Raw genomic sequence first — 26,573 nt, 5'->3', positions numbered from 1 at the left:
AGGATGCTCAGTTGTGCCCAGTGCTGCCTTCATCCAGAGTGCTGCTGAGCCCAGGTGGGAGCGTGGAAGGGGCAGGAGCAATCCTGCATGTTCACCTTCAGTGGAGGAAGGAGAGCTGTTTTGCTCCTTCTCTACACAGGATAAAAGCAGTCATAGATCCTAACTGGTATTTGTAGCTATGGAGTTCTCTTCCCAGGTGTTTGGCAAGGAAGAGGTTGCCTTTCAGTGCCTGGGGGTGTGAGCTGAGGCCCTGCTGGGTCAAGGGTTTGGATTCGAGGTGGGGGACAGCCTCAGGAACAGGGTGAAAGGTTTTCTCCAGTAACTCCATTGGAAAGTGTTTCCCCTTGCAGACCAGACCTATAATGGTTCGAGGGAAGGTTTTGGGGAGTCAGAATTTCTGGCTGCTCTCTGTAATGGCCACTTTGCTACAGTCAACTGTGGAACTTGCTGCCAGCAGTCTGCAGCGTGTCTTGGCGTGCAGAGTGAACAGCTGAATTTCTGCAGAATGAAATTAATGGGATAAAGCAATGGGGGTCTAGGCAGTGAGAAATGGAAAAGGGAATGAACAGGAACGTGTGAGGTGCATTTGGACAGATGATGTGAACATTAAATGCAGACTCAGGTTAGAGGTAGTCTTCCAGATTTGTAAGTAATATTCATGAGAAGCCAAAAACTGTTTCTGAAAATAGGGTGGGGAGAGGAAAAGGAAGCTGATTGATAGTTTGAGAGCTGCTGAATTATTTTTCTGAAGAAAGGATTAGTTGTTTAGGAAAACCACTCTTCCTGAGCTGAAGAAAGCTTAATCTGCAGGCTCATGAGGATGAAATCAGATGTCATTCCTGTGCAAAACAGTCACGAGAGGAGAATCTTGCAGCCTCTGATTTGGTTTTCTGCGGCAGAACTTTTAGTTAGCCAGTTGTGTAGGATATGGTACTGTTGCAGAGATTCTGTTACTTGTTATTATGTCAAATGAAGTTTTATATTACATTTATGTTAGGTGTTTAATTTGGTTGTTTAAGGATTGAAGTATCTCCCCCGAGGGACTATCATATGAAAATGTAACATGGAGTTAGATTTGTTGTTGTTTCTAACAAGTTTGTCCTTAAACTCTAGTGTTTTGCTGCAAATAATTTAAAAATGAAAGTAACCTGTTAAAGGAAGTGCAAATATTTTGTACCTTCGGAGGTACCATTTTTCTTGTAGCAATTATTTTCTCAAGCAGTTGCCAGTTCAGGCAGCTCTAACAGAAGACGGAGCCTTTTTCCGATTCCCCAGCTCAAACCAACACAGCTCAGCAGCGGCTGGCTTGGACACAATGCTGGGACTCTGCGTGTGCTCACACCGTGACGAGGGCTTTGCACACACGGTGAGGAATGCGTTAGGTTTTGCCTGCCACGTTTTTTAATTTGTTTTATTTCCCAGGCTGGACCCTTGACATCTATAAAACTCTTGAGCCCGTTTCCAAGTCCTTCAACTGAAGGCTGGCCCCTCTTGTGAGGAGGAAAGCTGTACTACGAAGAGAACCGAAGCTGCCACCTCCACCTCCTGGGGGTGCCCCTCACACACCGGGGGCTGTCAGCCGGGCCGGCACACAGCCCCCGCCGCCCCTCCTCTCGCCGAGGTGAAGCTGTCACCCGACGGAGGGCCCGGACAGAGCCTGCCCGTCCCCCGGTGCCAGCGGGGTGCCGAGGGAACAGCCCCTGCCCGCCCCGAGGCCCGGAGCTGTCCAAGGTTTGCGCGGCCCGGGGCCGCCTGAGGGAGGCGGGAGGCGGGTAAATGGCGGGCCGCCTGACGGGAGGAAATGTCGGGCGCGGGGAGCGGGGATAGCCCCGTCCCCCTCGGGCGGCGAGCCTAAGGCCGCCTCTCCCGGCCGGTGGAGCTGTCGGGAGGCTGCGGCTGAGGGGAACCTGGTCCCTGCTGGGGCTGCAGGAGGAGCCGAGCGGCGGAAAGGGGTTGTTCTTGCCGGGGAAGCTGCGGGTGAGGGCGTTGTTTGGTGGAGGGGCTGGCACAGCGGGTGGCGGACATCAGCAAGTGTCACGGGAAATTTGTTGTTTCAGGGCTTTCCCCTTCCAGGTCTTGTCCCTTTGAGGATGCAGGTTGGTGTTGAAACTGGCTCCTGAGGTGCTGATTTCCTAAAATCAGAGGTGTCTGTGTGTTAGAGCATGTTTAGATTGCCCTCCCATCCACTGGTAAGAAGGAAAATACAGTAAAATGAAGAAGAATACTCATTTTCAGGGAGAGAAAGGAGTGAGTGTGTGTAAAGTAATAATAATAATAATAAAGTAAATTCAAAGCAAGATTAGACTTATGTTGCAAAGTGTCCTAAGCTAAATACACAACCATGTTTTGTCAGTTCCTATTACACCTCTGCTACTAACATTACCAGAGAGAAGGAAGATTAGTTTTGTATTTTTTTCTTCTTGCCATTTTTGTAAAGCATTTTTTTCTTTCTCTGGATAACTTCTTTCCAAATGTTTTCTCAGGTCTAGAATAGTTCCACAGGCTGAGCAATCCTATTGCTATAAGTGAGAGAGAACAATTTTAATTCAATTGATATCTCCTTTCTAATCTGTGGTATCATATGCTACAAATATACCTGAATGTGCTCATTTTTGCTATTCTTACAGTTACTTCTTGGGGTTCTTTTGAGACTGTTGTTTTAAAAATTGCAAGTTCTAGGGTGTTTTTAAAAACGTTCTCTGGTTGTGAGGTCCTTAGCTTTGTCTTATGAAAATACTCCAAGTGATATTGTAAATTAACGCAACTGATCTCCACACAGGTCCTGCACTACTACTACAAGTACAAATAATTTATGGTAACACATTTTGATATAGTAATTTTGTTTTGAAGGAAAAAAAAAAGATGTAGCACTGGAAAAGAACTGGTTCATAGTATAGCAGCATTACAATGAACTCATAAACTAGCACTTTGCTGAAGAGGACTTTTCTCTGCATCCTGTAGGTCGAACTTCTCAGGACGATGCTCTTTGCAGTGGGTGCACTGCAAGTTCACACTCTGTGAGGTACAGGGCACTGACCTGAGCAGATACTGCATTGTGTCAGCTGTGATGCTTTGTTTATGGGAAGCATGAATGACAGGTGGTTGTAAGATATATGTTCAAAATGTGTTCTTTGGCGTGGATTTGGATTTTTTTTGTTTGTTTGCTTGCTTTTTTTGGAGACAAACTTACACTGGGGTGGGGAAGATGACAAAAGAGAGCACATGAATCTGAACCATACTGACAAGCAACGGGATTAGCTCCTCGCAGCTGGAAACATGCAACTTTTGCATGGGCAGTCCTGGCCCCAAGCACTATTCCAGACCCCCAGGAATTGGGAATACTTGCTTCTCTTCCTGATTTTTACTGTGAGGCAGGCAAGAAACTCCATCCTTTGAAACTCTTAGCTGGCAATGGCAAAATCTCCATGCTGTGTGTTTGGGAAAAGCTAGTCCTTTACCCACAGGTAGGTGTAGGTAGCACTCTGTTGCTTTAGGACACTAAACGCAGATGTTAATCAGCTCAACCTCTGACTGCTCGTTTAAAATAGGTAAATGGCTTTTCTTTTCCTTTTTTTTTTTTCCTTATATTTTATTATGGTTACACAGAACAAATAATTCTGCAATCAGGCAGTATTGGAACTGAAAATACTGTCCAGCTCCTGACTGTCTTTCCTGAAGCATAATACCAAAGACTTTTATCTCCGCAGCAGGGAAGTTATTGAGAAAGATAACTCTGAAATAGACATCTTTGTGTCTCTTGCTACGCTAGAAAAATAAGAGGACTGTACCTGAGGTGGGAAGCATGGGATAATAGTCACTTTATTACATTGATAACATAAATACATACTTGTATACTCAGTACCCTTGAAAATTAATTGAAAAACACTAATCTGTTTTAAGAAATTATACATTCCAGATAACATCCGAGGACATTTCACTGCTTCCAGAAGTCATTCATAATCTGAGCCTCTCTTTCCTTTTGGTTGTGAATTGGTATTTTAAGCTGCAGAGAGAGTTAGAGATTATACCTATCTAGATCTCTGCAATAAAATAACTGTAAGTATGTCTGTGCTAGTGATAAATCTTGTTAATGCTGCATGGAGACAGATCTGCTCAGAGAGGATTAGGGGGATACATTTTCTACTGGTTGTCGTGACAACTTTTAAATCCATGCAGCTGTACAGCGGTGTGCTAATCCGTTCAGTTTAATCCAGTTTCCAAATTAGATCATCAATACTGAGCTGCTAGATAACAGCTGGTTTAAATGCTCTTCGTTATCTTCTACATAATGTCCAGAGTCAAAGTGGTGCACATTCAGACACAGAGTTAAACCATGGAGCAATTTGTAGCTGTAATAGAAGTATCTGACTTGGCTTAGCATCCCAAACTCAGGATCTGTCAGAGGTTTCTAATAAATAATTGTTCTAAGTTATGATACCGTTTATGATTTAGCAAGTGGGTGAATAGTTTAAGGACTCTTTAATCCCTCTTTAAGATAAACCAGTTATTACGCTGTGCAACAATAAGAGGCAACGCGTCACAAATTTTAAAGCATTTGTTGCAAAACGAGAAAGTATTTAATCTGGAAGGAAATGAAAAATGTGAGTATTGCCTGCAAAGCAGTTAGAACGTGCTTGGAAACTGAGCTGGCGTTAAAGAATTCAGAACTCCTCGTTTGGACTGATTCTCAGTTGCATATGCCTCTTTTCTAATTTTGAAGTTATTACATTATTACTACCGTAGTTTTTCCAATAGTTCACTGCAACGTACGTGTGACCTTCAGTGTCTGTGAAAGCTTTCACAAAGTCAAGGTACCCAGGCCCAGTTTTATGTGCAGGGTGGCCTCTTAGAGACACTGCATTTATGTAAAATGACAACCCTCTCCTCCAAAATAGGGCCATATATAGTACTGTTTTCTGTACAGCATAGTTGAAAGAATGTTTTTTTTCTGAATCCGGCAGGAAGTTAATGCTCTGGTGGTTATCCTATCACCCCACCTCCTGACAAAGAGTCCTCCCCAGCTTTCCTGTAGGCCCCTTTAGGTACTGGAAGGCTGCTATAAGGTCTCCCCGAAGCCTTCTCTTCTCCAGGCTGAACAACCCCAACTCCCTCAGTCCCTCTTCACAGGAGAGGTGCTCCAGCCCTCTGAACATCCTTGTGGCCCTCCTCTGTGCTCTAGGCGGGGTCTCACAAGAGCAGAGCAGAGTGGGAGGATCACCTCCCTTGCCTTGTTGGCCACGATGCTTTTGGTACAGCCCCAAACCCCCGAGGATCTCCACCTGGAAACTAAGCCATAACTGCAACCCTTTGAGAGCATAATATAGCTTCATCTTACTACTCTTTTACAAGTCAGAAAACATAAGGTTGTTTCTTATGTGGCAGTGTTGTTTATACCCTTCTGGATGATGGTAGGCTGCTAAATGTCACAGGAGACCTGGAAGTCTGAGTTTATAATTACAGGTCAGCTTTATTGTAACATATTTGGAAATACCTATTCTTCAGGTGACTATTTATTACCCAGTTACAGCTGAGCTTCTCTTGGAGCACAGTATTAATTGATGATTTAGGTAATTTCTGTATTTCAAAAGCGTTTGCTTTCTTTGTGTACTTGTGTTTACAAACACATTTTTCTTCTTTATAATTTGTATTTGACATTTGGAAATATACTGAGACATACATTAGTGGAAATGATTGCCCCTGCCCCCAACTTACAGCACAGAGGCAAGTGGTGGGTGTGAAGTAATGAAAAGCACTAATCAGAGCTTTTTCTTAAATTCTGGATGTAGGTGCTGCAGGGATGATCACCATGTGTCCCGCCTTCCACAGAGTGGAGAGTTCCCGGGGCTGATGGTAAAGCAGCGAGGGGTTCACCAACAGCACGCCATTCATTTCCTGGTCCATAGCAAGTTTGTGTGTAGGTGTGCTGCACATCTGCACCACCGCACTGAACACAGGCATTGCTGACACGTGTGGCTGTATGTTTGGCATCCTCCTGCTTGGCAGGAAACACCTCCAGCACAGGCTTCCTTTATCTGTGTTGCTGCATGCAGCAAGCGGAGAGCATGGCTGCCCTCCTGTCCTTAAGGACTGTGTTATCATATTTATCACCAGAGCTGTGTTTAGGCAGGTGTCATCCAGAGGCCGGGGATGCACACGGAGGGCTCCCATTAGGCTGGCACATTCATGATGTCTTGAAAAATGCTCAGATTTTAGCAGGATCAGATTTAAAAGAAACTCAAAGGACAGCATTTCAGAAGCAGAGCTAATAAGTGTCTGCTCTTCTATGGTATATAAATGACAGTTTTTTATCTTAATTTGAAGTGTAATCAGCTCCATTTGGTGGAGGTTTCTCTTGAAAGCAGTTTATTTGTAATTAATGCTGACAGATTCTTGCATCAGTAATGAAGATTTTTCAAAAGTATTTTATTTCTAGGCCTTCTTGCTTGTTTTTCTTTGATTTCCCCTTCCTCCCCCCATCATGATCTCTGCTGTCCCAGACCCCTTTTGGCTGGTTGATGCCACTTGAAACAACTGACGTCTTGCTAAGTAGAAAAAAAGAGCTGCGGGTTCCCCATCACAATCAGAGCCAGAGCATCAGTAAGAGCCAGGCTTGGCTTGTTTCCCAGACGCAGCTTATATCATCCATCCTCTTTAGTGTTCTTGGTCTCTGGTGACCCAGGATTTGATGACCTCCTGAGGATGTGTTTGGCAGAAAAATGAAAGGTCTGGAGTTCAAACCTAGCCCTACGCTTCACGTGAAAGTACAGTCGCCAAGTGATACGTACTGAATACACGTGGGAACATGGGTTGGAGTTACCAAAACTTTCTAGTCTCTGAGTTCAAAAGAAACACATGGTAACTGAGGTTTAATTCTTACTAAATATCACACTTTCTCATCTGGGTATGTTGTATAGAGCTATTCCCATAAGCCTGATGCTGGGAAACCTTTTTTTTGACTTCATGTGAGAGGGTGATAGTCTGGTGCATACATGGCATCAAAGAAACGCCATACAGGACTGCATTGCAGTGGGTGAATTGTTGTCCTGTCCCATCCTCACAGCAACTTGCTTTAATTGCAGTTACGGTTTTCAAGGCATGCCTGTGGGATAGCTGTGTAGTTACAGTGTTCTCCCGTGTGATGACAAGGCTGGGCCTGAGACCCTTCCTCAGGGCTTACCACAGGGTTTCGAACACGTGCTGCCAAAGTCTAAGCAGGTGCTCCAGTAACAGAGCTACCTCACAGTAGTTCTTTCGATCTGTTTTTTTGTTGGTTTTGTTTCATTTAAAAGCATACGACAGTTGGTTTTGTCCTGATGTAGAATAACTTCTCTAAAGGAAAGGAATTGTTTTTGTCAGCTCCGTCTAACAGACGTCTGAGGCAATATGGGACATTTGCAAAGAAGTGCCTGTCTTGGGACATTGCCTCTTCCACTATTCATAGGGAAAAATATTGCTATCAGTGAAGGCTAAAAGTGGAGCAAGTGCATCACTAACTCACAACAAGAATGTAGCTTTCTTAATAGATGTGTTGTTTCAGAAATTGCTTCCTTCAGAGGAAGGAATTCAAGTCTATAGTACAGGGAAAAGAAAACTGAGTGAGAGCCCCTGAAGTCACACACTTGTGTCTGACCTGTATAGCTTTTGTTTCACTGGTGCCTGTTACTGAGCCTGCATTTTTCTGATGTGTGTGCATACCCAGTGAAAGAGGCTTTCTTCTGTCTCTTTACTGTTACCATTCAGGACACCTTAGAGACAAGCACAACTATCTGAAACTGTAAGGAGAAACGCTGAGAAGGCCAGAACTACTTTTGGAGGAAGCACTCAGTGTGTGTGTCCGTGCTTTGAAGGCTGGCAGATTCAGCAGCTGTGTTGATGTTGTGACTGGTAGTCTGTCTGCACACCACGCACATAAAATGGTATCTGACTGCTACAGCCTGAAAAAAGAAAATCAATCCCTTGTTCATATCAGAGTCATTTTCTACTGGGGACCTGAGCTTCAGCTGGTAAATACCGACACAACAATTAGTTGCAATACAGTTCTGCGTACGTCTAATCCTTCAGAAGTCCTGTATGAAGACTCCCTAAATTTGGCAGCTTTTGCACTGAGCTTGTTTTTGGGTTTGCTCTCTGCTGGTCCTCTCAGCAGTAAATACAACATGATGTGTGTATGGGATTTCAGTGCTTTGAACATGGGATGTCTGCCAAGGATGCCAAGGACATCTGCCTCCTGAATTTTAAATCTGATTTGTACTCTGATCCTATTTATATTTGTAGGTAAATTTTATGTGTGCCAGCATAGTTTTCCTATGTGTAAAATATGAGCATATTGTGCTAAGTTGGGGATTGATAAATATGTTTCAGTACAGAATGGATATGGAAATGCTCAAAGGGTGTCTATGTTTTATCTGAATCTTGGAATACAACCACTAGGTGACCTGGAGAAACCGTTTGAGGAAGGACGAAAACATGCCTCTATTTCCATTATTTTTCTCTCTTCAGTTGGTATTTTGGAAATTAGAAGTAAAATCTAAGCTACTATGAAACAATAATTGAAAGAAAACCTTCCTGGAACTGGAAATCTCATATGAGCTGAAGGAAAAGAACTCAGCTTTTGAGCATTTGGCCTTGTTAGAATCCTTGGCATAAAGGTTTTGAGTCTGTATTAATAATATTATAGGACTTCTCAAATAACGCTCAGAATTATTTCTTAAATTTAGGATCGTAACTGAAGAAGTTCAGAATTAGCAAATGTATTGCCAGACCTCCTTTAACTGGTGAAGAACTATATGTTTGTATTAAAATGGAAAAAGTGAACAAACCCCACTTTCATCAGAAATGAGACTCGATCCTCTGCGTCTCAGCTGTAATGTTTCGAGTCCATTTCCCACAGCTTATGAAACTTTTTAGTCTTCTCTGTGTCTTGGGCACATGCTAACAGCTCAGTAAAGCCACGGGCTCAACCTGTTTACTTCTCCAGAGTGAACTTTACATACCAACAGCAATTTAATGCCCTTTTTTTTGTTTGTTTTGTTGTAATGGAAAAATACGAAAAGCACAGAGCTTTGAAGGAATGTCAGGAGCAGTAAGCAGAAACGTGACATTGCCTAGAGTGAATAGTGTGTTAGGTCTATGGGCACATCTAATTATTTTCATGAGCAAGAGTTGAGCACAATGTGGAAGGAGAGGTTGTCTTTTTGCTTTGGTTTTCATTTAACAGTGTCTGGAAAGTATGCATGCATCTAATTCTGTAGCATGTTTAAGCAAAATTTGGGAGTTCTGGAGAGTGCAGGGGGGCAGGATATGGGCCTGAAGCTGGCTTTGAGATGGGAGCAGGCTTTCAGAGTAATGGTTCTCTAACTTTTGGTGTTCAGTACTGTCATGATCAGTGTGGTGAATGATGTGTTTTTGCATTCTGAGAGGCTAGAGGTACTGCCAGGTTTAAAAAATTAGAAACAAAAACGGACAGAATTATTTCTGAACCCAGTAAACGGTGATGGGAAACTGTTCACGCCAGGCCCATGACTGAGAGGTTATGAAAACAATCTCTTTGCATTTCTGTTGAGCTCTACGTGTTGTCACCAGATAAAGTGGTGTGATTAGCTGAGTTTAAGAGGTAATTCAATGCGAGGGTGCAAGAGACATGCATTTTCGTTCCTTTCCTCTGAGCTAGTGTGGCACTGAGATATGCTGCTGCCCTGAAGAGAGAGAAAAGTAAATATTGTTGATGAAGATCTAGTCACAGACTAAGCTTTGGAGGAGCCAGAAGAACATGTTGATCTTCACAGTGAGAAGTTTTGTGCCATCAAATAAGGCAGTTCTGTCTCAAGGCGGTGTTGACTGTTCACGTGTGATGTGTTATCAGGCAAAATTAACACTGTGTTATGTCTACCCTGAGCAGCTCACTGCAGAAATGCTGCCAACACATCCCCTTCAAGGTTTAGTAATCTGTAAAGCGCTGACAAGCACTGGTTGTGACTTTGCCCTTCTTCACCACACTTTTTTTCGATAATCCAGGTGGCGGAAGGGTGAGAACTGCCGTCGTGCCCAGGGCTGGTGCGTCCATCAGGTGAGGCCCGGCCCGGGCCCAGGCCCAGGCCGCCGTCCTGACCAGCACCAGGCCAAGCCACCAGGCCCAGCGTGAGGGGTGGTGGCCTCCTGGGCTGCCAGCTGCCCCGCCATCGGGCTTCGGGGTAACGCTGAGCATTTCTCATCCTGTTTTGTCTGGCTGGCCTCGCCTCGCTAGCCGGCTGGGTTTGTGGAGGCCGAACTGTTCTCTCCTATCTCTTGTTTATGTTTCCCTCTATTTTCAGATCATTTTTAGAAAGCCTACCGGTTTTGTTTGACTTCGTATGTTTTAATGGGGGGTCGTTCAAACTGCAGGCAACGCCCTGAGTGCTGCCTTTAGCATTAGGGAAAAGTGTCATTATAAATTTAATGTAATTTTTTTTTCCTCAGTATGCTTTCCTGTGAGCATGCAATTCCATGCACATTTCATTTAAACGGCAGCTTCATTCCTAAGTGCCTTGACAAAAATCCCATCCCATAGATTTAATTTACTTCCTAGTTTAATTATGATAAATAGCTGAAGCAATTATCTCTATTAAAGTAGTAGACTCTTATAATATTCTGATTTTGTACATTTTCTTTTCCTTTTTTTAAAAGCAGTTATTAGCAGCTAGTTCCACTAGTTTTTCTGTTGTTGTTTCCCCCCCCCCTTACAGTGTAAAATGAAACTAGAGTTTTTTTCCACTTTCATTGAGTTGTGCTACTCTCAAGCAGCTGACTTTTTTCTGTGTTGATAGAAGGTTGCTCTAAAGGGACAGAGCTTTAAGCAAATCCAGGACAGTGGCAGTGAATGATATGCTAGAGGCGTTATATTATCGTCTATATAAAAACAGTTTGCTCTCTCAGAATTTCAGTAAAATAGGAATAGTTTATAAATTCTTTGGCATATATATGATTGTGCCTCTACTGTCAGATTCATTTCTGGATTCTTATCTGCAATTTTCCTGCCAATTTCTGCAGGGAGGAAATTGAAGTAAGGTAAGGAATTGGAGTGTCCTACCTATAGACTTTTTCCTAAATCTGGTATTTTGAATCATGCATTGTGAACGGCCGTTTTGAATTTGTAAATGTCAGGTAAGAGTATGCACTGGGGGAATGGGTGTTTGCAGGGAAGAATATGGTTTAGAGCTGTTCTAAAATTAGTTATGTTCTACTTTTGCATATCTTGGCTTTTGTTTGTTTGTTTATTTATCAATTACCTTCTGCTTCCTGAAACCATGGAGCATAATTTATATCTGTGTAATACCACAGAGTTGGAATTATTCCTAATTTGTATTTTCACAAGCTTGTCAAAATCTTGTCCCCAAATTTGAATGTAGAATATGTTTTTGTTGTTGTTGTTTGTTTATTTTTAAAGTTAATGAGTATCATCTCTTGTAACTTTTGGAGATCTTTTATAGTCCTCTGTGTGGTAAATTTTATGATCCTTTGTATGGTAGTTCAAATGCCACATGATATATATTCAGCAGTTCCAGAAATTTTGGAACAACAGTTTTTTTGCCAGCGCGTTTAATTAGAAAAAAATGGTTTCCTAGCTGGAGAAGTAAAAAAAAAAAAAAAAAAAAAAAAAAAAAATTGGAAAAAAATGGAAATTGGAAAGAACTGTTTTCCTAATGCTGCTGACTACTCAAATTTGTGCTACTCTTTCTTATGGGACCAAGTTTACACGAGTCTTCGGTTTGACAAATATAGTAATAATCTGTGTTCCAACACAGATATGCTGCAAATCTCAATAAGGCTAGCTAATTAAATTAAATATAGCAAAATGTATAATGTTAATGTTGTCTCATTCAAGTCAGGAAAGCTTTTGCTGTTGAAATGTATTATGAAAGGCAGGACAGTGTTAGGGATTTGGGATGTAGCAACTTTTGCATGTCTCTGACCATGGATCAACAGCGAGCTGTGAATTGCTTGGGCATCTGAGGTGTTCCCCTTCTGCACCTTCCCAGTCAGAGGGGTTTTGGTTTGTGCCTGCCCATAGACCTCTGCTGTCCTGGCGGCAGGACAGGGCAGCTGCCTCAAGGTGTTGGGTACAGGCTCCTCTGCTCACACTGCTGCATTTGGAAACACTGCTTTGAGAGACATGTTATAAACTTCTCAGGGCTCCAAAACCAGGCAAACTTAAAAGCAAAACCGAAACTAAACTAAAGCTTATTTTAGCAGGTTTCGGGGATGCATGTCTAAGCATTTAGTTGCAACACTGCAACAACAAGGTTGCAAAAGAATAAAATGTAGAGCCGTGCTCCATCTTGTTTGGATTAATGTCCCTTGCTTAGGATCCTTAATGTGCGTCCCAGCAGAAAGAACAGTTCACTTGGCAGTAGGATGTTCTTAGGATGCTGCTGACTGTAACAAGGCTGTTTTCTGAAGATCCCAGTTTCAAAAATGCCGATGCTGATTTCACTTCTAATTTCACTTCAGTGCAGGGCATTCACTAGCGGGCAACACTTCTTTGATATTGAGAGGCTAGCACCTTAAGGTGTCAGGTAAGATCAAATCAGTTCCTGCTAAGCTTCTTGCTGGGTCGTGAATGCTTACCAAGCACTAAGCAGTTTCCAGAAGTTAGTTGCAGCTTCGGCATGGTAGAGTCTAGTGAGCCTGTGGCTGTGCCCCCTCATGGCTGTGTTCCTTCAGGGTGCAGGAAGGACATACAGAAGGCCATAGATTAGATAAAAATTAGATAAAAAGTACAAATATGTCTCTATGTAGATTTTTTTTTTCTCGCTGTCTGTTCTGAAAGTTCTCAGTACTGCTGTCACTTGGAGACCTTTGAAACTGGCAAGGACAGAGCAGTTGCAAAGATGCTTTCAGGGGACCTTCTTCAGCACTGATAAAACTGAGCAGACAATCTTCATGGCAGTGACCCGTTTCTCCTTGACATCTGCCACTGCTACGTGAGTACTGCGTGTGTACATCTACACCTTCCTTTAGTCAAGTTCAGTGATATAATTACTGCAACGCAATGGCTTGTTAATGCTGATTCAGGACACATCCCCTCAGTGTCTCAGACTTTACTCTGAAAAACTGGAAATGTCAGTACAGAATTTGTCTTTCCGTATAGCTCCTTGGAAAATAAGAGCCACTGCTTACCTTCTGCCCAGATTCATTTAAAATTTACTTTCTGCATACTTAATCTTTTACTAATAAGTACTTTTGGGGAGTGCATATATATAGATGCAACTAAACTTGATGATTTTAAAAGAGGTAATGAGTTATCTGTAGTTGTTGGGGCCCATCTAATGTGTACATGGTGAATAGTGAAAGAAAACTGTGACAGACAATATAAAATAGAGCATTCTCTATTTTCGTACATATGGAAACGCATTCCATGTTTCTCTTTCCTGCAAGTAGCTGCAGTACCACTTTATTGCAGGCCATCTGCTTAGCAGTGTATATCTGCATAAATATACCACCATTTTCTTGCAGTAAGACTGATTTCTTTTGTGATTTCAACGGCACACAGAGAATTGTCTGCTTCTTACTTCTCTTTGCCATAGCTTTCTTTTTCCAGAGAATTCATTTTCTTCACTGCAAGTATACGAGTCAAATTAATTTTTAGTGATGTAATTGAAATAGGTTTAAATTTTGTCCTGGTGTTTAAGAGGCCGATAAAGACTTTTGTTGCATTTATTGCCTCAGAGAACACGTTGGAAGCTGTTTTTATCTTGGAAGAACATTTCCATGACCAATTTACATTGTACTTCAGGGAAGGAACAGAAGGAGACCGGCCAGGTTAAATTTTATTTCAAAATACAGTCAGACTTCAAATTAATTCCTCCCATGTATTTCAAAGGCCTGGGAAATCAGTGGGTTCTATTAATAAATTCCTTTTTTGTCTTTGTTTTTAATGCAAGTTTATTTGAAACTCAAAGATTAATTAATTCTGTCTCTAGCTGTTTATCATGCAATGCAGCAGAAAGATAAAAGGGATTTTTTCCCCATGTTCTAGCTTCTACTTCACAGGCCTTTATGTATTCACTTAGTACGGTTCTTGTTGCGCTGACCATGGTGCATTTATTCTCGTTTCGGTAGCAGCCAAGCACCAGCTCCACAGAGGTCTGCCTCCCAGCCTGGGGGCTCCATGCCCCAAATATTGCTTGCTGCCCTGCTCGGGGAAGCAGACAGGTGAGTTGGCAATACCCACGATGCGGCCGGCAGACGTCCCTCAGCTGCCCATGTGGATGTTACGGGGCGTGGGGTCCGTCTGCTGCTCCCCTTAATGAGACTCAGCATCTGTGCTTTTCTTTAAGGGTCTGTCCCATAGGCAGCGTGGCGTCAACCCAAAGATGAAGTTTTCAGCCTTTCTGAGGAGCATGGGGGGCACTCAGTCAAGCAGAAGGTGCCTAGAACATGGGGGGGGAATGGGGAGAGCAGGGGAGGAGGTTCCTCTGGTGGAGAGAGGCTGGCAGCAGAGGTTGCAGGGGCCTGCAGACATATCTCTGCCTGCAGGATTGGGTATATCTGTGGAAACAGATGGGTTATAAAGCAATTGTGTAACAAATGCTTATGTTGTCCTTAAACTGGCTTATTTCATAAAATGAATCCTCGCGTGAACCAAGAAGAGAAGATTATTCTTTTCCATTTTCATCACCACAGCTTTTCCTTTATCCCAGTGGGAAATAAAACTAGGATCCTGTCTTCGGCTGCTCTTTTACTGAAATGCTGACTATCCTCTGATGGACACCTTCCCCCAGGTGGCGCGTTAGCCCCCCTTCTCAGGGCTGTGAACCCCTCAGGGAGGCTTTGCCCGCTGTGGTCTTTTCACAGCTCATTTCTGCTCGTTTGTGACAAGGGCCAGGGAGGCTGGATTTGCTGCTTAGGCACTCGATGTCTCTCACTGGGTGGTCTGTATCTTTCTGGCCGGGCTGGGGGACTCAGTACCACGTGTGGGCACCCTTGCTCTGGCTGTAGGGGCAGTGTTAGTCTGAGATCTGGTTTTGGTAGTGGTAACTGAAGTAAATAAAATTGCAAAATCTCTTCCAACTTGTTCTGGCAGTGAGCTGCTGTGTCTGAGGGATCATCGCTTTGTTATACTGTTTCTGTCCCTACCTTGTTTTTTTTTCGCTTTAGACAAAGGTGTTTCAATGTGTCTGTACCTGCTACAGTGATGCCAGATCAGAGCACAGCAAGGTCAACTGAACTAGATTTCACCACTCTGGCTTTTTGGCAGGAACATCAAGTAATGCCCTTGCACCCACATCTGTAGCACAGGGAGCTGGTGGCTCTTCATCCCTCTAGCCCTTCATACCCTGCTTTGGGCACACTGGGCTCAGGCTAGTTAAACTTATATACAGGTTGCAAAGTGCATTGTCTTCTCCTCTTTGTCACAATTATAGGGGAAGATGTGGATCGAATCACTGTGTTCCTAGGTGTTTTTGTTTTATTTTATTTTATTCTTTTTACAGCAGGATTTCTGATTTGCTTGGCTTAGCATCAACACATGGAACAGACAGGCGCTTTGTTGAGGTGAAGAAGTCAGTTGCAGGACAAGCATTTATCATCTCTTCTGCTTCCTCTGTCAGTGCTGCAGCCATCAAGCTGGGTTTTATATGGAAAGCATTGAAGATGCTTGTGTTCTGTTTCATCAATTAATCCGAAGTAGGAAAAATAATAGTCCTTGTTCTTCAGTTTTGTTGTTAGCCTTCCCTTTCACTTTGCCATCTTGAAGGCATGTTTGTGCCTGGTGCCCCTAAGACATGCAGAGATAAGACATGCAGATTGCTTTGCCTTGGCGCTGGTGCAGCCTCCCAGGGCGGCTGGGAGTTGCCCTGTGTCTGCAGGTTGTGTGAGCGCTGCTGGGCTGGAGGAGCTGGAGGTGCCTGCTTGCTATGTGCTGCTTCAGACCACTGGAGGATCTGCTTAAAAGTAGTCACTCATACATTCGTGTTGTGGTACCTCCGTGCTTTGTCGAAACCTAAACCACACTAAAAGAGGTAATGGAGTGCTGTGCCTCACTACAATGCATGCTACGGTCATTGTCTTAAAATGCTGTGGCGTTTATCTCGCATTAGAGAAATAGGGTTTCAATTAAGTGAAAAAGTAAATAAAGCTTATGCATGTTCTGCTGTAAATTTTTATGTTTTATATTGCCTGCCTATTGGCTGCTGTGTGTGGTAATCTTCCATGAGTGGAAGAACAACGTCGTGCTTAAGGTAAGAGTATTTCTAAGGTTAAAGGATATGTTGTTGTTCATGTCTATTTTTCATGGAACAATAATTGGCAAACTGAATGCCTTGCCAAAAAACAGTAGTAATTCTAGTATGCACTGAAATTAGTGGCATGCGGACCTGGACAGGAAGAGAGCTGTTTCTGGAGGCTCTCCACAGTCAATGTTGAGCGCTATTAGCTTTTCTTCCTACCTCAGCTGGGACTGTACAAATCTGAGTTTAGTCTGTAGCTGTGCTATGTTGTGTGTTCTGAATATGTTTTGCTACCCATATGCAGCTCTGACGTGTGTATTTTATATAGTCACTCTGTTTGCTGGTGTTCACAGAAATAACACCGAGGGTGCTGCTTATTCAAATCCCCCAAAAAATGTGCTTAGGACAAACCTTGAACAAACACTGATTTCCTCTGGCCACAGCAGCCCTGCGCTGAACCAATATTACTGGAGCAAAAGTACAGAAGTGGAGCTATGGCTTTCCCTGTGTAAATGAACACGCTGTGTGGCTGCACAGGAGGGCTTTTGTGTTGTGTTTGGTCTGTGATACAGGTCTTGTCAACCGTCCTGCGGGGCTCTCTTGTCTTTCGTGAAAGGTAGGTCTTCTGAACATATGAGTGTATTAGATTGCTGGTATTTTCTTGCACAAACTGAACTTTCAAAGCTATAGTAAAAGAGAAAGATCGGTATTTTCTTACCAATGACTTTAAAAAGCCCTTTAAATTCAGTTCAGTTCCAGAGGTGGCTTGCAGTATATAGAATGTACTAAGGAGACGAGCTGTTCTTCAGGAGAAGTCAAACAAATAGAGCTAATCCCCTGCCCTAAGGAAATACCTCCAAAATCTCATTCTCTTCAGAGCAGTAAGCAGAGGGGCTGAAAAGGGAACTCTAGTGAATTTATTACAATCTTTAGTGGCATCCTCTTATAAAAATCAAACTGTTACTCTCAAGACTCGAGCAGTAGGAGACCATCCTATGTGACTTCTTTCACATTCATTGAAATAGGAGCTGCAGCTGCTTAAGTATACAAATCTGATTTTTTATTGCTTTTCCAAAAGACAGGCATAATAAAACAGAGCAAGTTGCAAAGCATGGTGCCGGTAGCTCTGTTCTAGCTGCTGGTACTCTTCCACATGTTCTATTCAAAGCTCCTTAAAAACAGGTCACTTTTATTTGCCTGCCAAGGTAGGACGTCAGGTTCCAAAGTGTGTATCTCCACTGATCTCTTTTTTGTTTTATCCTTTTCCATTTCATTCTAAATTTCCTCAGGTCTGTGATGCAGGATTTAAAGTGAGCCTTCAGCTGAAGTCTGAGGGCATTTAGCACTTCTCAGAACAGGACCAGAACATCAGTACCTGGAAATTATTTGAACAACAAGGTCAAACAAGCAGAGTTGGGACATGTCTTAAAGGCTTGATAAGTCTTATTCACTACAGTTTGTGTTGCTTTTCGTAGTGTGTTGTTCAGTTAGTTTATTTTCTTTTTGCTTGTTCAATTTGTTTTTTAAAGTAATGAATAATTTGGGCAGATATATAATGAGGTTTTACAGCCATACTGAAGACAAAAAAGTTAAATTATTGTCCTTAATTGTATTTGAATGACTTCTGATTTCCCAGTTTATTTCTCCTCTCCTGGAATTACTGTTTTCTTTTACAGACAGTGCCCTTTTCTATCGTGTCAGGGTGGATTTTACTGGTTTAGATTACAGTAAGGAACCTAGGCCAGAAATAGATGGTGTATATTCTGCCAACTCCAGGAATACTGAAATAGCTCATCTTAAAAGACAGGGGAAGCCTAGCCAGTTGGCTACGTGCCAGGAGATTGCCAGGCTGACAGTGGGACGCCTGGAAGGGGGGAGATCGGTGGTAGGCAGTGCTCTAAAAAGGAGCACGTTGGGCCCCGGTAAGAATTTGGCAGGGGCAAGTTCTGAAAGCGCCCTGTGCTAATGCCTTAATGCAGTTTTGCCCTTCTCTTAACACCCCATCTCACAAGGTCCTGGCGTTCCCTGGCAGTGTTTCTGCCACTCTGGTACTGAACTTTTGTGTAGCCCATGCTGGCTGCCTTCTCTTTGCCCTTGCTAAATGTATTCAGGAGGGATCGTATGGGTCTGTTTGAAGGAAATCCTTCTTGAGCACTCAGCCCTTTCCATACAGCCAGTTAACTGCAAAGGCCCTGATGATTTTTGCAGAACGTGGTCTTTAGTGGTGTGACTTCTAATGCTGAATAGGCTGGTATTCATGAGACTCAGCTATCCAGAGTGTCCTTTTTCAGACTTTCTAAAATTTCAGTCACTGTGGTTGAGTAGTTGTTTCCAAAAGCTTTGCTCTGACAGAGTACTGTCCACAATTACAGCTGTGAAATGTGGTTGAGGTTCATCAAACAAGCTTTTTGTTACCTAAAATATGCTTAAAATTGTGAAATGGAACAGGTTAAAACAGAAAACAGCTATAGGCCAGAATTCAGGTGATCCTACAAGAAGTTGACCTTTCCCCAAATGGAAAAGGAGAACAAATATGTACTGTGAGGTTTGGGTTTCGGTGTTTGTTTCTTTTTTATTTTTGCTAGGGAGTCCTCCACACAGGTGTTTCTTCTCTGGTGCCAAATAAGAAAGTCAGAGGCCAGCTGTGGTGCTACCGGAGGCTGGGCAGATGAGAGAACCCCGACGGCTTCATTCAGTTTCCTCTGTCTCTGCTTTACTGACATTTTCAGGCTTTGGCACATAGTGATGGCATACATACAGCATTTGTCAGGATTTAGACTCTACTTAGATCTAGAGAATTCAATATCAATATATTGGAATGCTCTGCCTTGAAGTTTGAGCAGTGTTTACAGGCTGTTTGCTTCCCAGCCTTTTTCTCTGCACTCCATGTTTCTGGTGATCTGACAGCTTCCCATGGCACCAGATCTAATTGATTATATATTACTATTTTACACGTTTATTGTCAGCCATGAAAACAGCCTTCTCCCTTGCAGCTGCCTGATATGTAACCTTCAAACAGGATTCAGATCTTTGAAAAAGACTAAGAAGAGCCCAAAGGCACATCACAAAACACGAACTTCTTGCTCCGCTGCAGTTGCGAGCTCCGCCAGGGGTAAGCGCGTTGCGGGGCCAGGCAGGCGGCAAGCAGCAGCCTGCGCCTCAGGGAGGAGAGGGGCAGGGATGCGGAGCCCTCCCGAGCTGTGAAGGCGAGGAGCAGCGTGGAGGCTCTTTGTCCGTGCAGCCGGAGCACGGGAAGGTGAGGGGACACACCACAGCCACAGTGCGTGCGTTTCAGGGCGGACAGCTAGAAGCAGAGCCACTCTTTCCAGTCTTCACTGCAGAGCGCTGCTTAACAAGTGCAGGTGAATGCTTTCGTGCCACTCTGGTTCCCATTTTATGACAGATGTTGTCAGCTTCCTCTTTCTTCACCCTTCTGTGGTGCCTTTAGCCTCTCCTCCTCCTGTCAGGGTTTGGAGACCAGCTCCACCTGGCGTTGTCACAGATCCTCTTTCATTGTAGTGCCGTAGGTGACTGTCTGCCTTCCCAATCCTCCACGCGTGGAATTACTGGTGCAACGCTCCGTCTGAGTCCCAGGAATCCTTGTATGACAGCAGTGGAGTGTCCCCTGTGCCCATCGGTCATGTTGTGCTGCAGGCTGGGAGCAGAGAGGTGAGCTTTACCACCGCTGGCAGTACTGCAGAGCCGTCAGGCCCAGCTCCCCACTCCAAAAGGACGTGTTTGCATGATTAGCACTTGCTGATCAACTCTTATTTTTCAAGGGTAAAGGAGAAAAAAATGCTGTACTGTTTTAAAGATAAGTGGTGGCTTGTGCATTCAGGGTAAGGACATGTTTTTGTGTGCTGCCAAACAAATTGAGTTAAACTGGTAAAATGATGCACGGTGTGCTGTCGCTCAGTGAAGTGCATGGCTGTTATGTAAAGGTTTTAATGACTTTCTTCATCTGTCTGCTTAGGAACACCATGCGTCTGGCAAAAATTTGAGAAGGCTCAAGGCGTTAAAGAAAGCTCATCTAAATAAAGGCGGGTTAAAGTGACATTGCAGTTACCTAATCCTGTATTGTCCTGCCATGTGACTCCGGTGATACTGAGGCGCAGCGTTTCTTTTGCCTGGTGCACAGATTATGCTTTTCCTGTCATCTTCCAAGATCAGTTGCTTTGTTAAACTAGCGATGGGAAGGAAACAGAGGAGCAACAGACTATTTACAGCAAGGCTTCGAGGCAGTCATTTCCAAGGCACAGTGACAAGCTCACAGGCTGAAGAATGAATCAAAATAAAACCCTGCATTCAGCTTTTGGACTGGTACCAGAGTCAAGAGCTACGCTCTTAAGGTCAGCTATTCAAAATGAACTGGAAGCATCTGGGTTTATTCAGGGCAGTTAATCAGCTATTTGTTTGACCTTTTTCTATCAAGTTAGTTTTCAAAGCAGCAAGCTAAAGCCTGAAAATTTGTGTCAAATATTTTGCATTTGTGTCAAAGGTACTATATAGAATGTGAGTAACTCGCCACTCTTGTGCATAAAGCTTAGTGTTTCAATTGCAAAGCCTCTTTTACCTTGTAGATGAAGATCCTGACACGGTAAAGCTGTTAGTGGGAGATGGACATAAATAGCTTTAAGTTTTGTCCCCAGTTTTGGACAAAATTGCAACATGTAAATACAGAAGATTTGTTTTTAAGGTAATTTCCAGACTAGTCTTTGGACTTTTGATAAGCAGCTTTTTTTTTTTTCTGTTTGTCACCATGTCCATTACATGTGGGATTGTATATTCATGAGAATTATTTCACTTCATTAAACTGCTTATTGAGGCATTTTGTTAAATGGGGAAGTGATCATCCTACAGACTATGACAACAGGATATGTGAATGGAGGAGGTCTTGGAAAACACCGCTATGCCAGGTGGAATCGTGAGGACAGCGGAGAGGACTACGGGCGTGAGGAGTGCTGTGGAGGAGACGAAGAGGGCAGGCAGCAGAGGCTGACCCCATTTGAGAAATTAATGCAGGATATGTCCCAGAATGAAAAAGTGGTGAAAGAATTAACCTTGGGAAAGAGAATTGGCTTCTATCGAGTCAGAGGAGAAATAGGAAGTGGGAATTTCTCACAGGTGAAACTTGGAATTCATTCCCTGACCAAAGGTAGGCACTGCTGTGTGGGTCGTGGTTTCTGTGCGCCCTAGTTCTGTGTGTACACAGATGGGCCTTTTTGGGGAAAAGGTGCTGTCTGAGCCTTAAATACACATACAGGTCGTACGTGCCTTTTTTGTTGCGTGACTCTGTAAGCAGGCACACAGGTAAACGCTTAGCTTGGAGAAGCCTTTACCCGTGACTAGCAGCCAGAAACATTTTATTAGAGCGGCAAAGTTTGTCTGTGCACTTGGGGAAGTTAACCCCACGGTGCTGTGCCTCCGTCCTGCAAACACTCCGCCTGCTGTCAGCTCTGCCCAGCTCAGGGGCTGCCCACAGCCCCACTTAGCAAGGCTTCCTTTGTTTCACAGCAAATTTACTGGCATGGCTGAGGCTTTTACTCGATAACAGTAGTTTTGGTGAGAAGCGTTATGCTGTTTTTGCTGACTCGTGCAGGTAGCGCGTTCGTATAGGAAGCTGGGACAAGGCATATAGGCGCGGGCTGAGCAGACGCAGGAGGACAAGCTTCACTACAGCCAAACCTGGGTAGAAGGCTGTGTAGAATTGCCAATTATTTTTCTTTTTATAAGTACAGAAATGCACTGCATAAGCTGCTTCTAGGGGGAGCTAGAAAAGCTAGGTAGCTGCAGCAAACATTTCAGTTACAGGTATAACTCGGAACTTGTCTTCACCTACCCTGTTTATTCTGCTGTCTGTGACAATATTAGAAACTGTTCTTGTTTTCCCTTAGTTTTCCCCATGTACATTTGTTGTGGTTTAACCCGGCTGGCAGCTAAACACCACACAGCCGTTCGCTCACCCTCCCCCCTCCCTCTCTGGGATGGGGGAGAGAAACGGGAAAGTGAAGCCTGTGAGTTGAGATAAAGACAGTTTATTAAGACAGGAAAATAATAATAACAATAATAATAATAATAGTGATAATGGTAATAGTATTAACAATAATAATGTGTAAGAAAACAAGTGATGCCCAATGCAATTGCTCACCACCCGCTGACCGATGCCCAGCCTATTCCCGAGCAGCCGGCCCCCCCCACCCCGGCCAGCCACCCCTATATATTGTTTAGCATGACCCCAGATGGTATGGAATACCCCTTTGGCCAGTTTGGGTCAGCTGTCCTGGGTCTGTCCCCTCCCAGCTCCTGCTGCACCCCCAGCCTGCTCGGTGGCAGGACAGAGCAAGAAGCCGAAAAGTCCTTGGCCTGGTGTAAGCACTGCTCTGCAACAATTAAAACATCAGCATGTTATCAGCGCTCTTCTCATCCTAATCCAAAACATAGCACCCTACCAGCTACTATGAGCTACTTAACTCTGTCCTAACTGGAACCAGGACAACATTAATATCTTCTGTTCTGTCTTTCCAATTCAATTGTTTCTCCTTCCCTGCATCACTTTAAGGATGAGAGAACTAAATATTCCCCAAAGCCCTCATTCCTTGTTACCAGTTGTTATTTTTGCTGACCACCTCCATCAGCCCAGATGCAGAGGTCTGGAAGCTCGCATTTAGCCCAGTTATGATGCTGTTGCTGCACCGGGAGCAAAGTGGACAATTGGTGGTATTTTTTTCCCCAAAATTCAAGCCTGCCTAAGGCTAGGTGTTGGTTTATCTGGGTGTGGTTTTTTTTGCTTGCTTGTTTCAGGGAGGCATCACTGTTGTACTTGGCCCATAGCAAGCTGTTTTGTTTACGCTCAGTGATTTTTTTCCTTCCAAAGAAAACTGTCTTGTGCTTGCTGCTGACGGAAACGTCGCTCCTGCACCACGCACAGGAGGAACACTAATGGAAGGATAAATTGGAGCTGGATAAACCTTTTACCTGTTGAACTTAGGTTGCTTTAGAACGTGTATAGGGCTGATTTTCTTTTGTTTATTAGTAGCTTTTTGGGTTATAATGTTCACTAGGCAAGGATTTAATTTTTTGATACTAAGTTTGCAACGCTCTTGAAGAAGGAGGGATGAGAGGAAAATATCCTTGGTTGTCTCTGCCTGCGAGCTCATCCGTCCTCACAGGATGCACTGTGCGGATGGGAGACCAGGAACATGTGTGCATGCACACACCCGTGCACAGGTGTGCACACACGCACGTCCTTTGGAAGAGGAGTTATTTTTTTCCAACAGATGTACACTGTTGTGTTGTTAATGAGCTGATGTGTCTGCACAGCGCTAATGAGTACAAGTCTTTTTCTTGGCTGAGATGTAAATTAAACAGGCTTCATTATTAAGACTGCTGTTTGGGTTCCTGGGGTAGGGAAAGGCTTCTTGTATTTTGAGGGGGGATGTTCAGGTGTTCAGAAATTGTCATACTGGTATGTTCGAAGCATCTTCCTCCTCCTGACATTTCACCCTGTATTGAGAAAGTTTTGTTCTTTACCAAGATCAGCTTTTGTAACAAGTAATTACACGTGTGCTGTTCTGTACTCCGTGAGTTCTGTTCCAGGAGGATACCTGGAAAAGTTTCCAAGGGGGAAAAAACTGCAGGACTGCACTTGACGAAGATCCTTGTTTCTCTCACAAGGGTTGCCTTGATTGCTTACCAGATACAGGAAAATCTTTGGTGCTGTGTTGTTCATGGGGTTTTTCGGGAGTGCTGTCCATGTTATTAACGTGAATTTTGGCAGGGATTTTCTCCAGATGCCTGTTGAGTTGCTTGCTTAGGGCAGTTAGGTTCCTAACCACTCTGTGACCTTTATTCCACATGTCTGAGAGCACAGCTGAATGTATACAATTAAGAACAGCCCAAACTTACAGCTGTTAAAAGGTCATCTGCTGTGAAGCAGCAATTGCAAGGGCAGGACTGACCAGTCACCTACTTTGTTTTTAAGCTGTTTCAGGTCAGTTCTGTTTTTGTTTCCTTTTGCCAGCATAGCATACACCACCTCTTCCTGAAATAATTTCTCAACCTTCTTTTAATCTCTCTTACTGACTGAGATTTCAGATAGGTCTTTTCAAAACCTGAACAAACCCTGCATATGATCAATGAAAATCTTTTGCTAATTAATTTCAGTATTTTGGTAAATACATTACCTACTGAAAATGCCCTTCTGTTTGAACTGCTACCACGCAAGGGTAATAGAGGATTTATAAACCAAGTTTGGTTTTTTGTTCTGTTTTGTTTTTCTTGTTTGTTTGTTTGCTTGTTTGTTTTTGAGGCAGTTTAAGAAGGAAAATAAGGAGGTTTTTTTTTTTTTTTTAACAATTCAGGCCATCTGGTTTTTGTAAACATCACGCAGACACAAACACAATGATGTAGATTTAAATGAGCTTGGCCCTGATACATGGTGGTGTGAGAACAGGATCTGGCCCTTTGATTCTAAAACTTCTTTTGTTTTCCTTCCTTATAAACACTTTGCAGGAAAACAGACTAGGAGGAATAGTAAATTACAGCAAAAAAGAAAATGGAAGGAATTTCTCCTAGAAGTTTGTTGTTTGCTTGTTTAAAGCCCAAATGCACCCAAACTTTATGAATCAAGATGTAACGATGCAATTATTTAGGTAAGATTCTGAGAACTGTTATCCCTACACATGTAGTTGTGCAAATGTTACCTACTGTGAGCTGATGCTCTTTCCTCTCGGTCTAGCTGGTGGTCAGCAAGCTACCAACGTGATGAGGGTTTTACAGTCTTTCACCCCTAGGTCCCAGCAGCCAGAGCTCTGCCAGGATCAGTGCCGGGTGCTGTTCCCTTTCAGCAGCTGCATTCCCTTCCGATCTGCCTCGCCACCAGCACCACGCGGGAGCACGGTGCAGTCTTTCCTAACTGGCTCGCTAGGCAGCGTGAAACAGGTTAGAGGAGCAAGGCGGAGAAGCCTTGCCCCGTGTTCAGTCCAGAGTCCTTCTGAAAACAGGCGCATCGAGAGACAATTCAGCACCTTTCAGAAGAACCTCGTTTGTTACAATATCTGCATGCTTTAGTAGGGGGATCAATTTATGCATTTATGTTACTAAGAAATGTAAATACACCAAATGTGGAGTTTTTTTAACCTGTACAGAGATAAATGCATATGTATCAGTAACACTTCTAGTATGTTGAAACACTAAATTTGAGTTAAATAGCTTTATAATATTAAGTAAAAACATCTTGAATATCTTTATACCCAATGTAAACATGTTATGGTCTTGTCACTCTTCTCCTAAAGCAAGAAGTAAGCAATATGGATATTTTTTTTTTAATTTGCCCCTGTGTGCTAGAAAGCAAGGTGATCTTTTTTTCTAAAAGATTTGATAAAAAATGATTAATCTAAATCTGGAAATGGTTGTCTAAATGTGCTTCTTTCCAAGAACAAACAGTTGTTTTCCCTGCCATGGTCCAGTTTAATTTTGCTGTCTTGATAAGTTACACAAAGGCACTGTAAACCTATCCTAACCAGGCCAATCCTTCAGGTACCAGCTGTATTCAAGACAAGAGGCCCACCAGTTTAAGACAGAAACATAAGGGCAATTCTGATTGATCTGTTGGAGCTTCCCTGTTGATACAGTGCAGCTGTGTATGTATATAAGTGTTTTGTGACCCCTGGCTTCACTGTAGATAAGCTACAGAAACACAGAACTTAACCACGGCTTTGCATTACCAGGACAGCACAAGACAGATTTGCTGTCTTACAGGATCCCTGCAACTTATTCTACTTCACTGTTTTATTTCCTTCCTTAGTATAAAGTCTATCTGTGGTGTGAATTCATGGCCCACTGTGGTATACAGACATAAAATTGTACTTTTCCTGTATTCTGTGCAGTACCAAGAACTACTCATGCATGAACACGTTGGAAAAGCTGGCTCAGCTATCCTGAGAAAGACAAACCTCTGCAACACTGATTTTGGTAACTGAGAATTTGTGGGGATATGGGATAAGACGTTAGGCAACCGTTCTGTAAGTCACACCAACTTAAACACATCTTTCTGTTATAAGCTTGCAGGGTTATATTCAAAGTCCCTAAATGACCTCCGAGTATTCTGTCGGCTCTGAAACAAACCACCTAAATTCAACACCTCCATTAGTCTGGAAGAATCAGGCTCTTGTGCGTAACACACCTAAATTATCTGAACAGCACTGAGCTAATATCAAAAAGCGAGAGCACAGACTTCAACATTTTAGTGAGTAGCAAGTTGAGGAGGGAGACACATTTGCAGCCCAGTCTCAGGGGCATTGCAGGATCAGTCTGTGTTCTAGGAATGCAGCATATCTGCTGGTTATTATAACACCAAGATGAGACTCT

The 26,573-nt window shown here is 43.3% G+C and overlaps 1 protein-coding gene across 13 annotated transcripts in view; it reads left to right on the top strand.

The window, feature by feature from the left end:
* The first annotated feature begins 2,842 nt into the window (after positions 1 to 2,842).
* The window catches only part of NIM1K (NIM1 serine/threonine protein kinase), a 28,010-nt gene continuing 4,279 nt past the window's right edge, over positions 2,843 to 26,573 (top strand). The window contains exons 1-5 of one of the 13 annotated variants that reach the window (XM_083818407.1): positions 2,843 to 12,551; positions 12,806 to 12,959; positions 14,098 to 14,190; positions 14,316 to 19,874; positions 20,179 to 21,360. In XM_083818407.1, coding sequence (XP_083674533.1) covers positions 21,069 to 21,360 — 292 coding nt within the window. In that variant the 5' untranslated portion in view covers positions 2,843 to 12,551; positions 12,806 to 12,959; positions 14,098 to 14,190; positions 14,316 to 19,874; positions 20,179 to 21,068. Of the gene's footprint in view, positions 19,875 to 20,178; positions 26,178 to 26,573 lie in introns of those variants that run through there. The other 12 variants (XM_083818408.1, XM_083818410.1, XM_083818406.1 and 9 more) reach the window with 12 other exon arrangements.

This window comes from Anser anser, assembly GCF_964211835.1.
Source record: "Anser anser genome assembly, chromosome: Z".
NCBI lineage: Eukaryota > Metazoa > Chordata > Aves > Anseriformes > Anatidae > Anser > Anser anser.
Note: the sequence above shows the minus strand (reverse complement) of the source record. Positions and strands in the feature narration are given on the sequence as shown.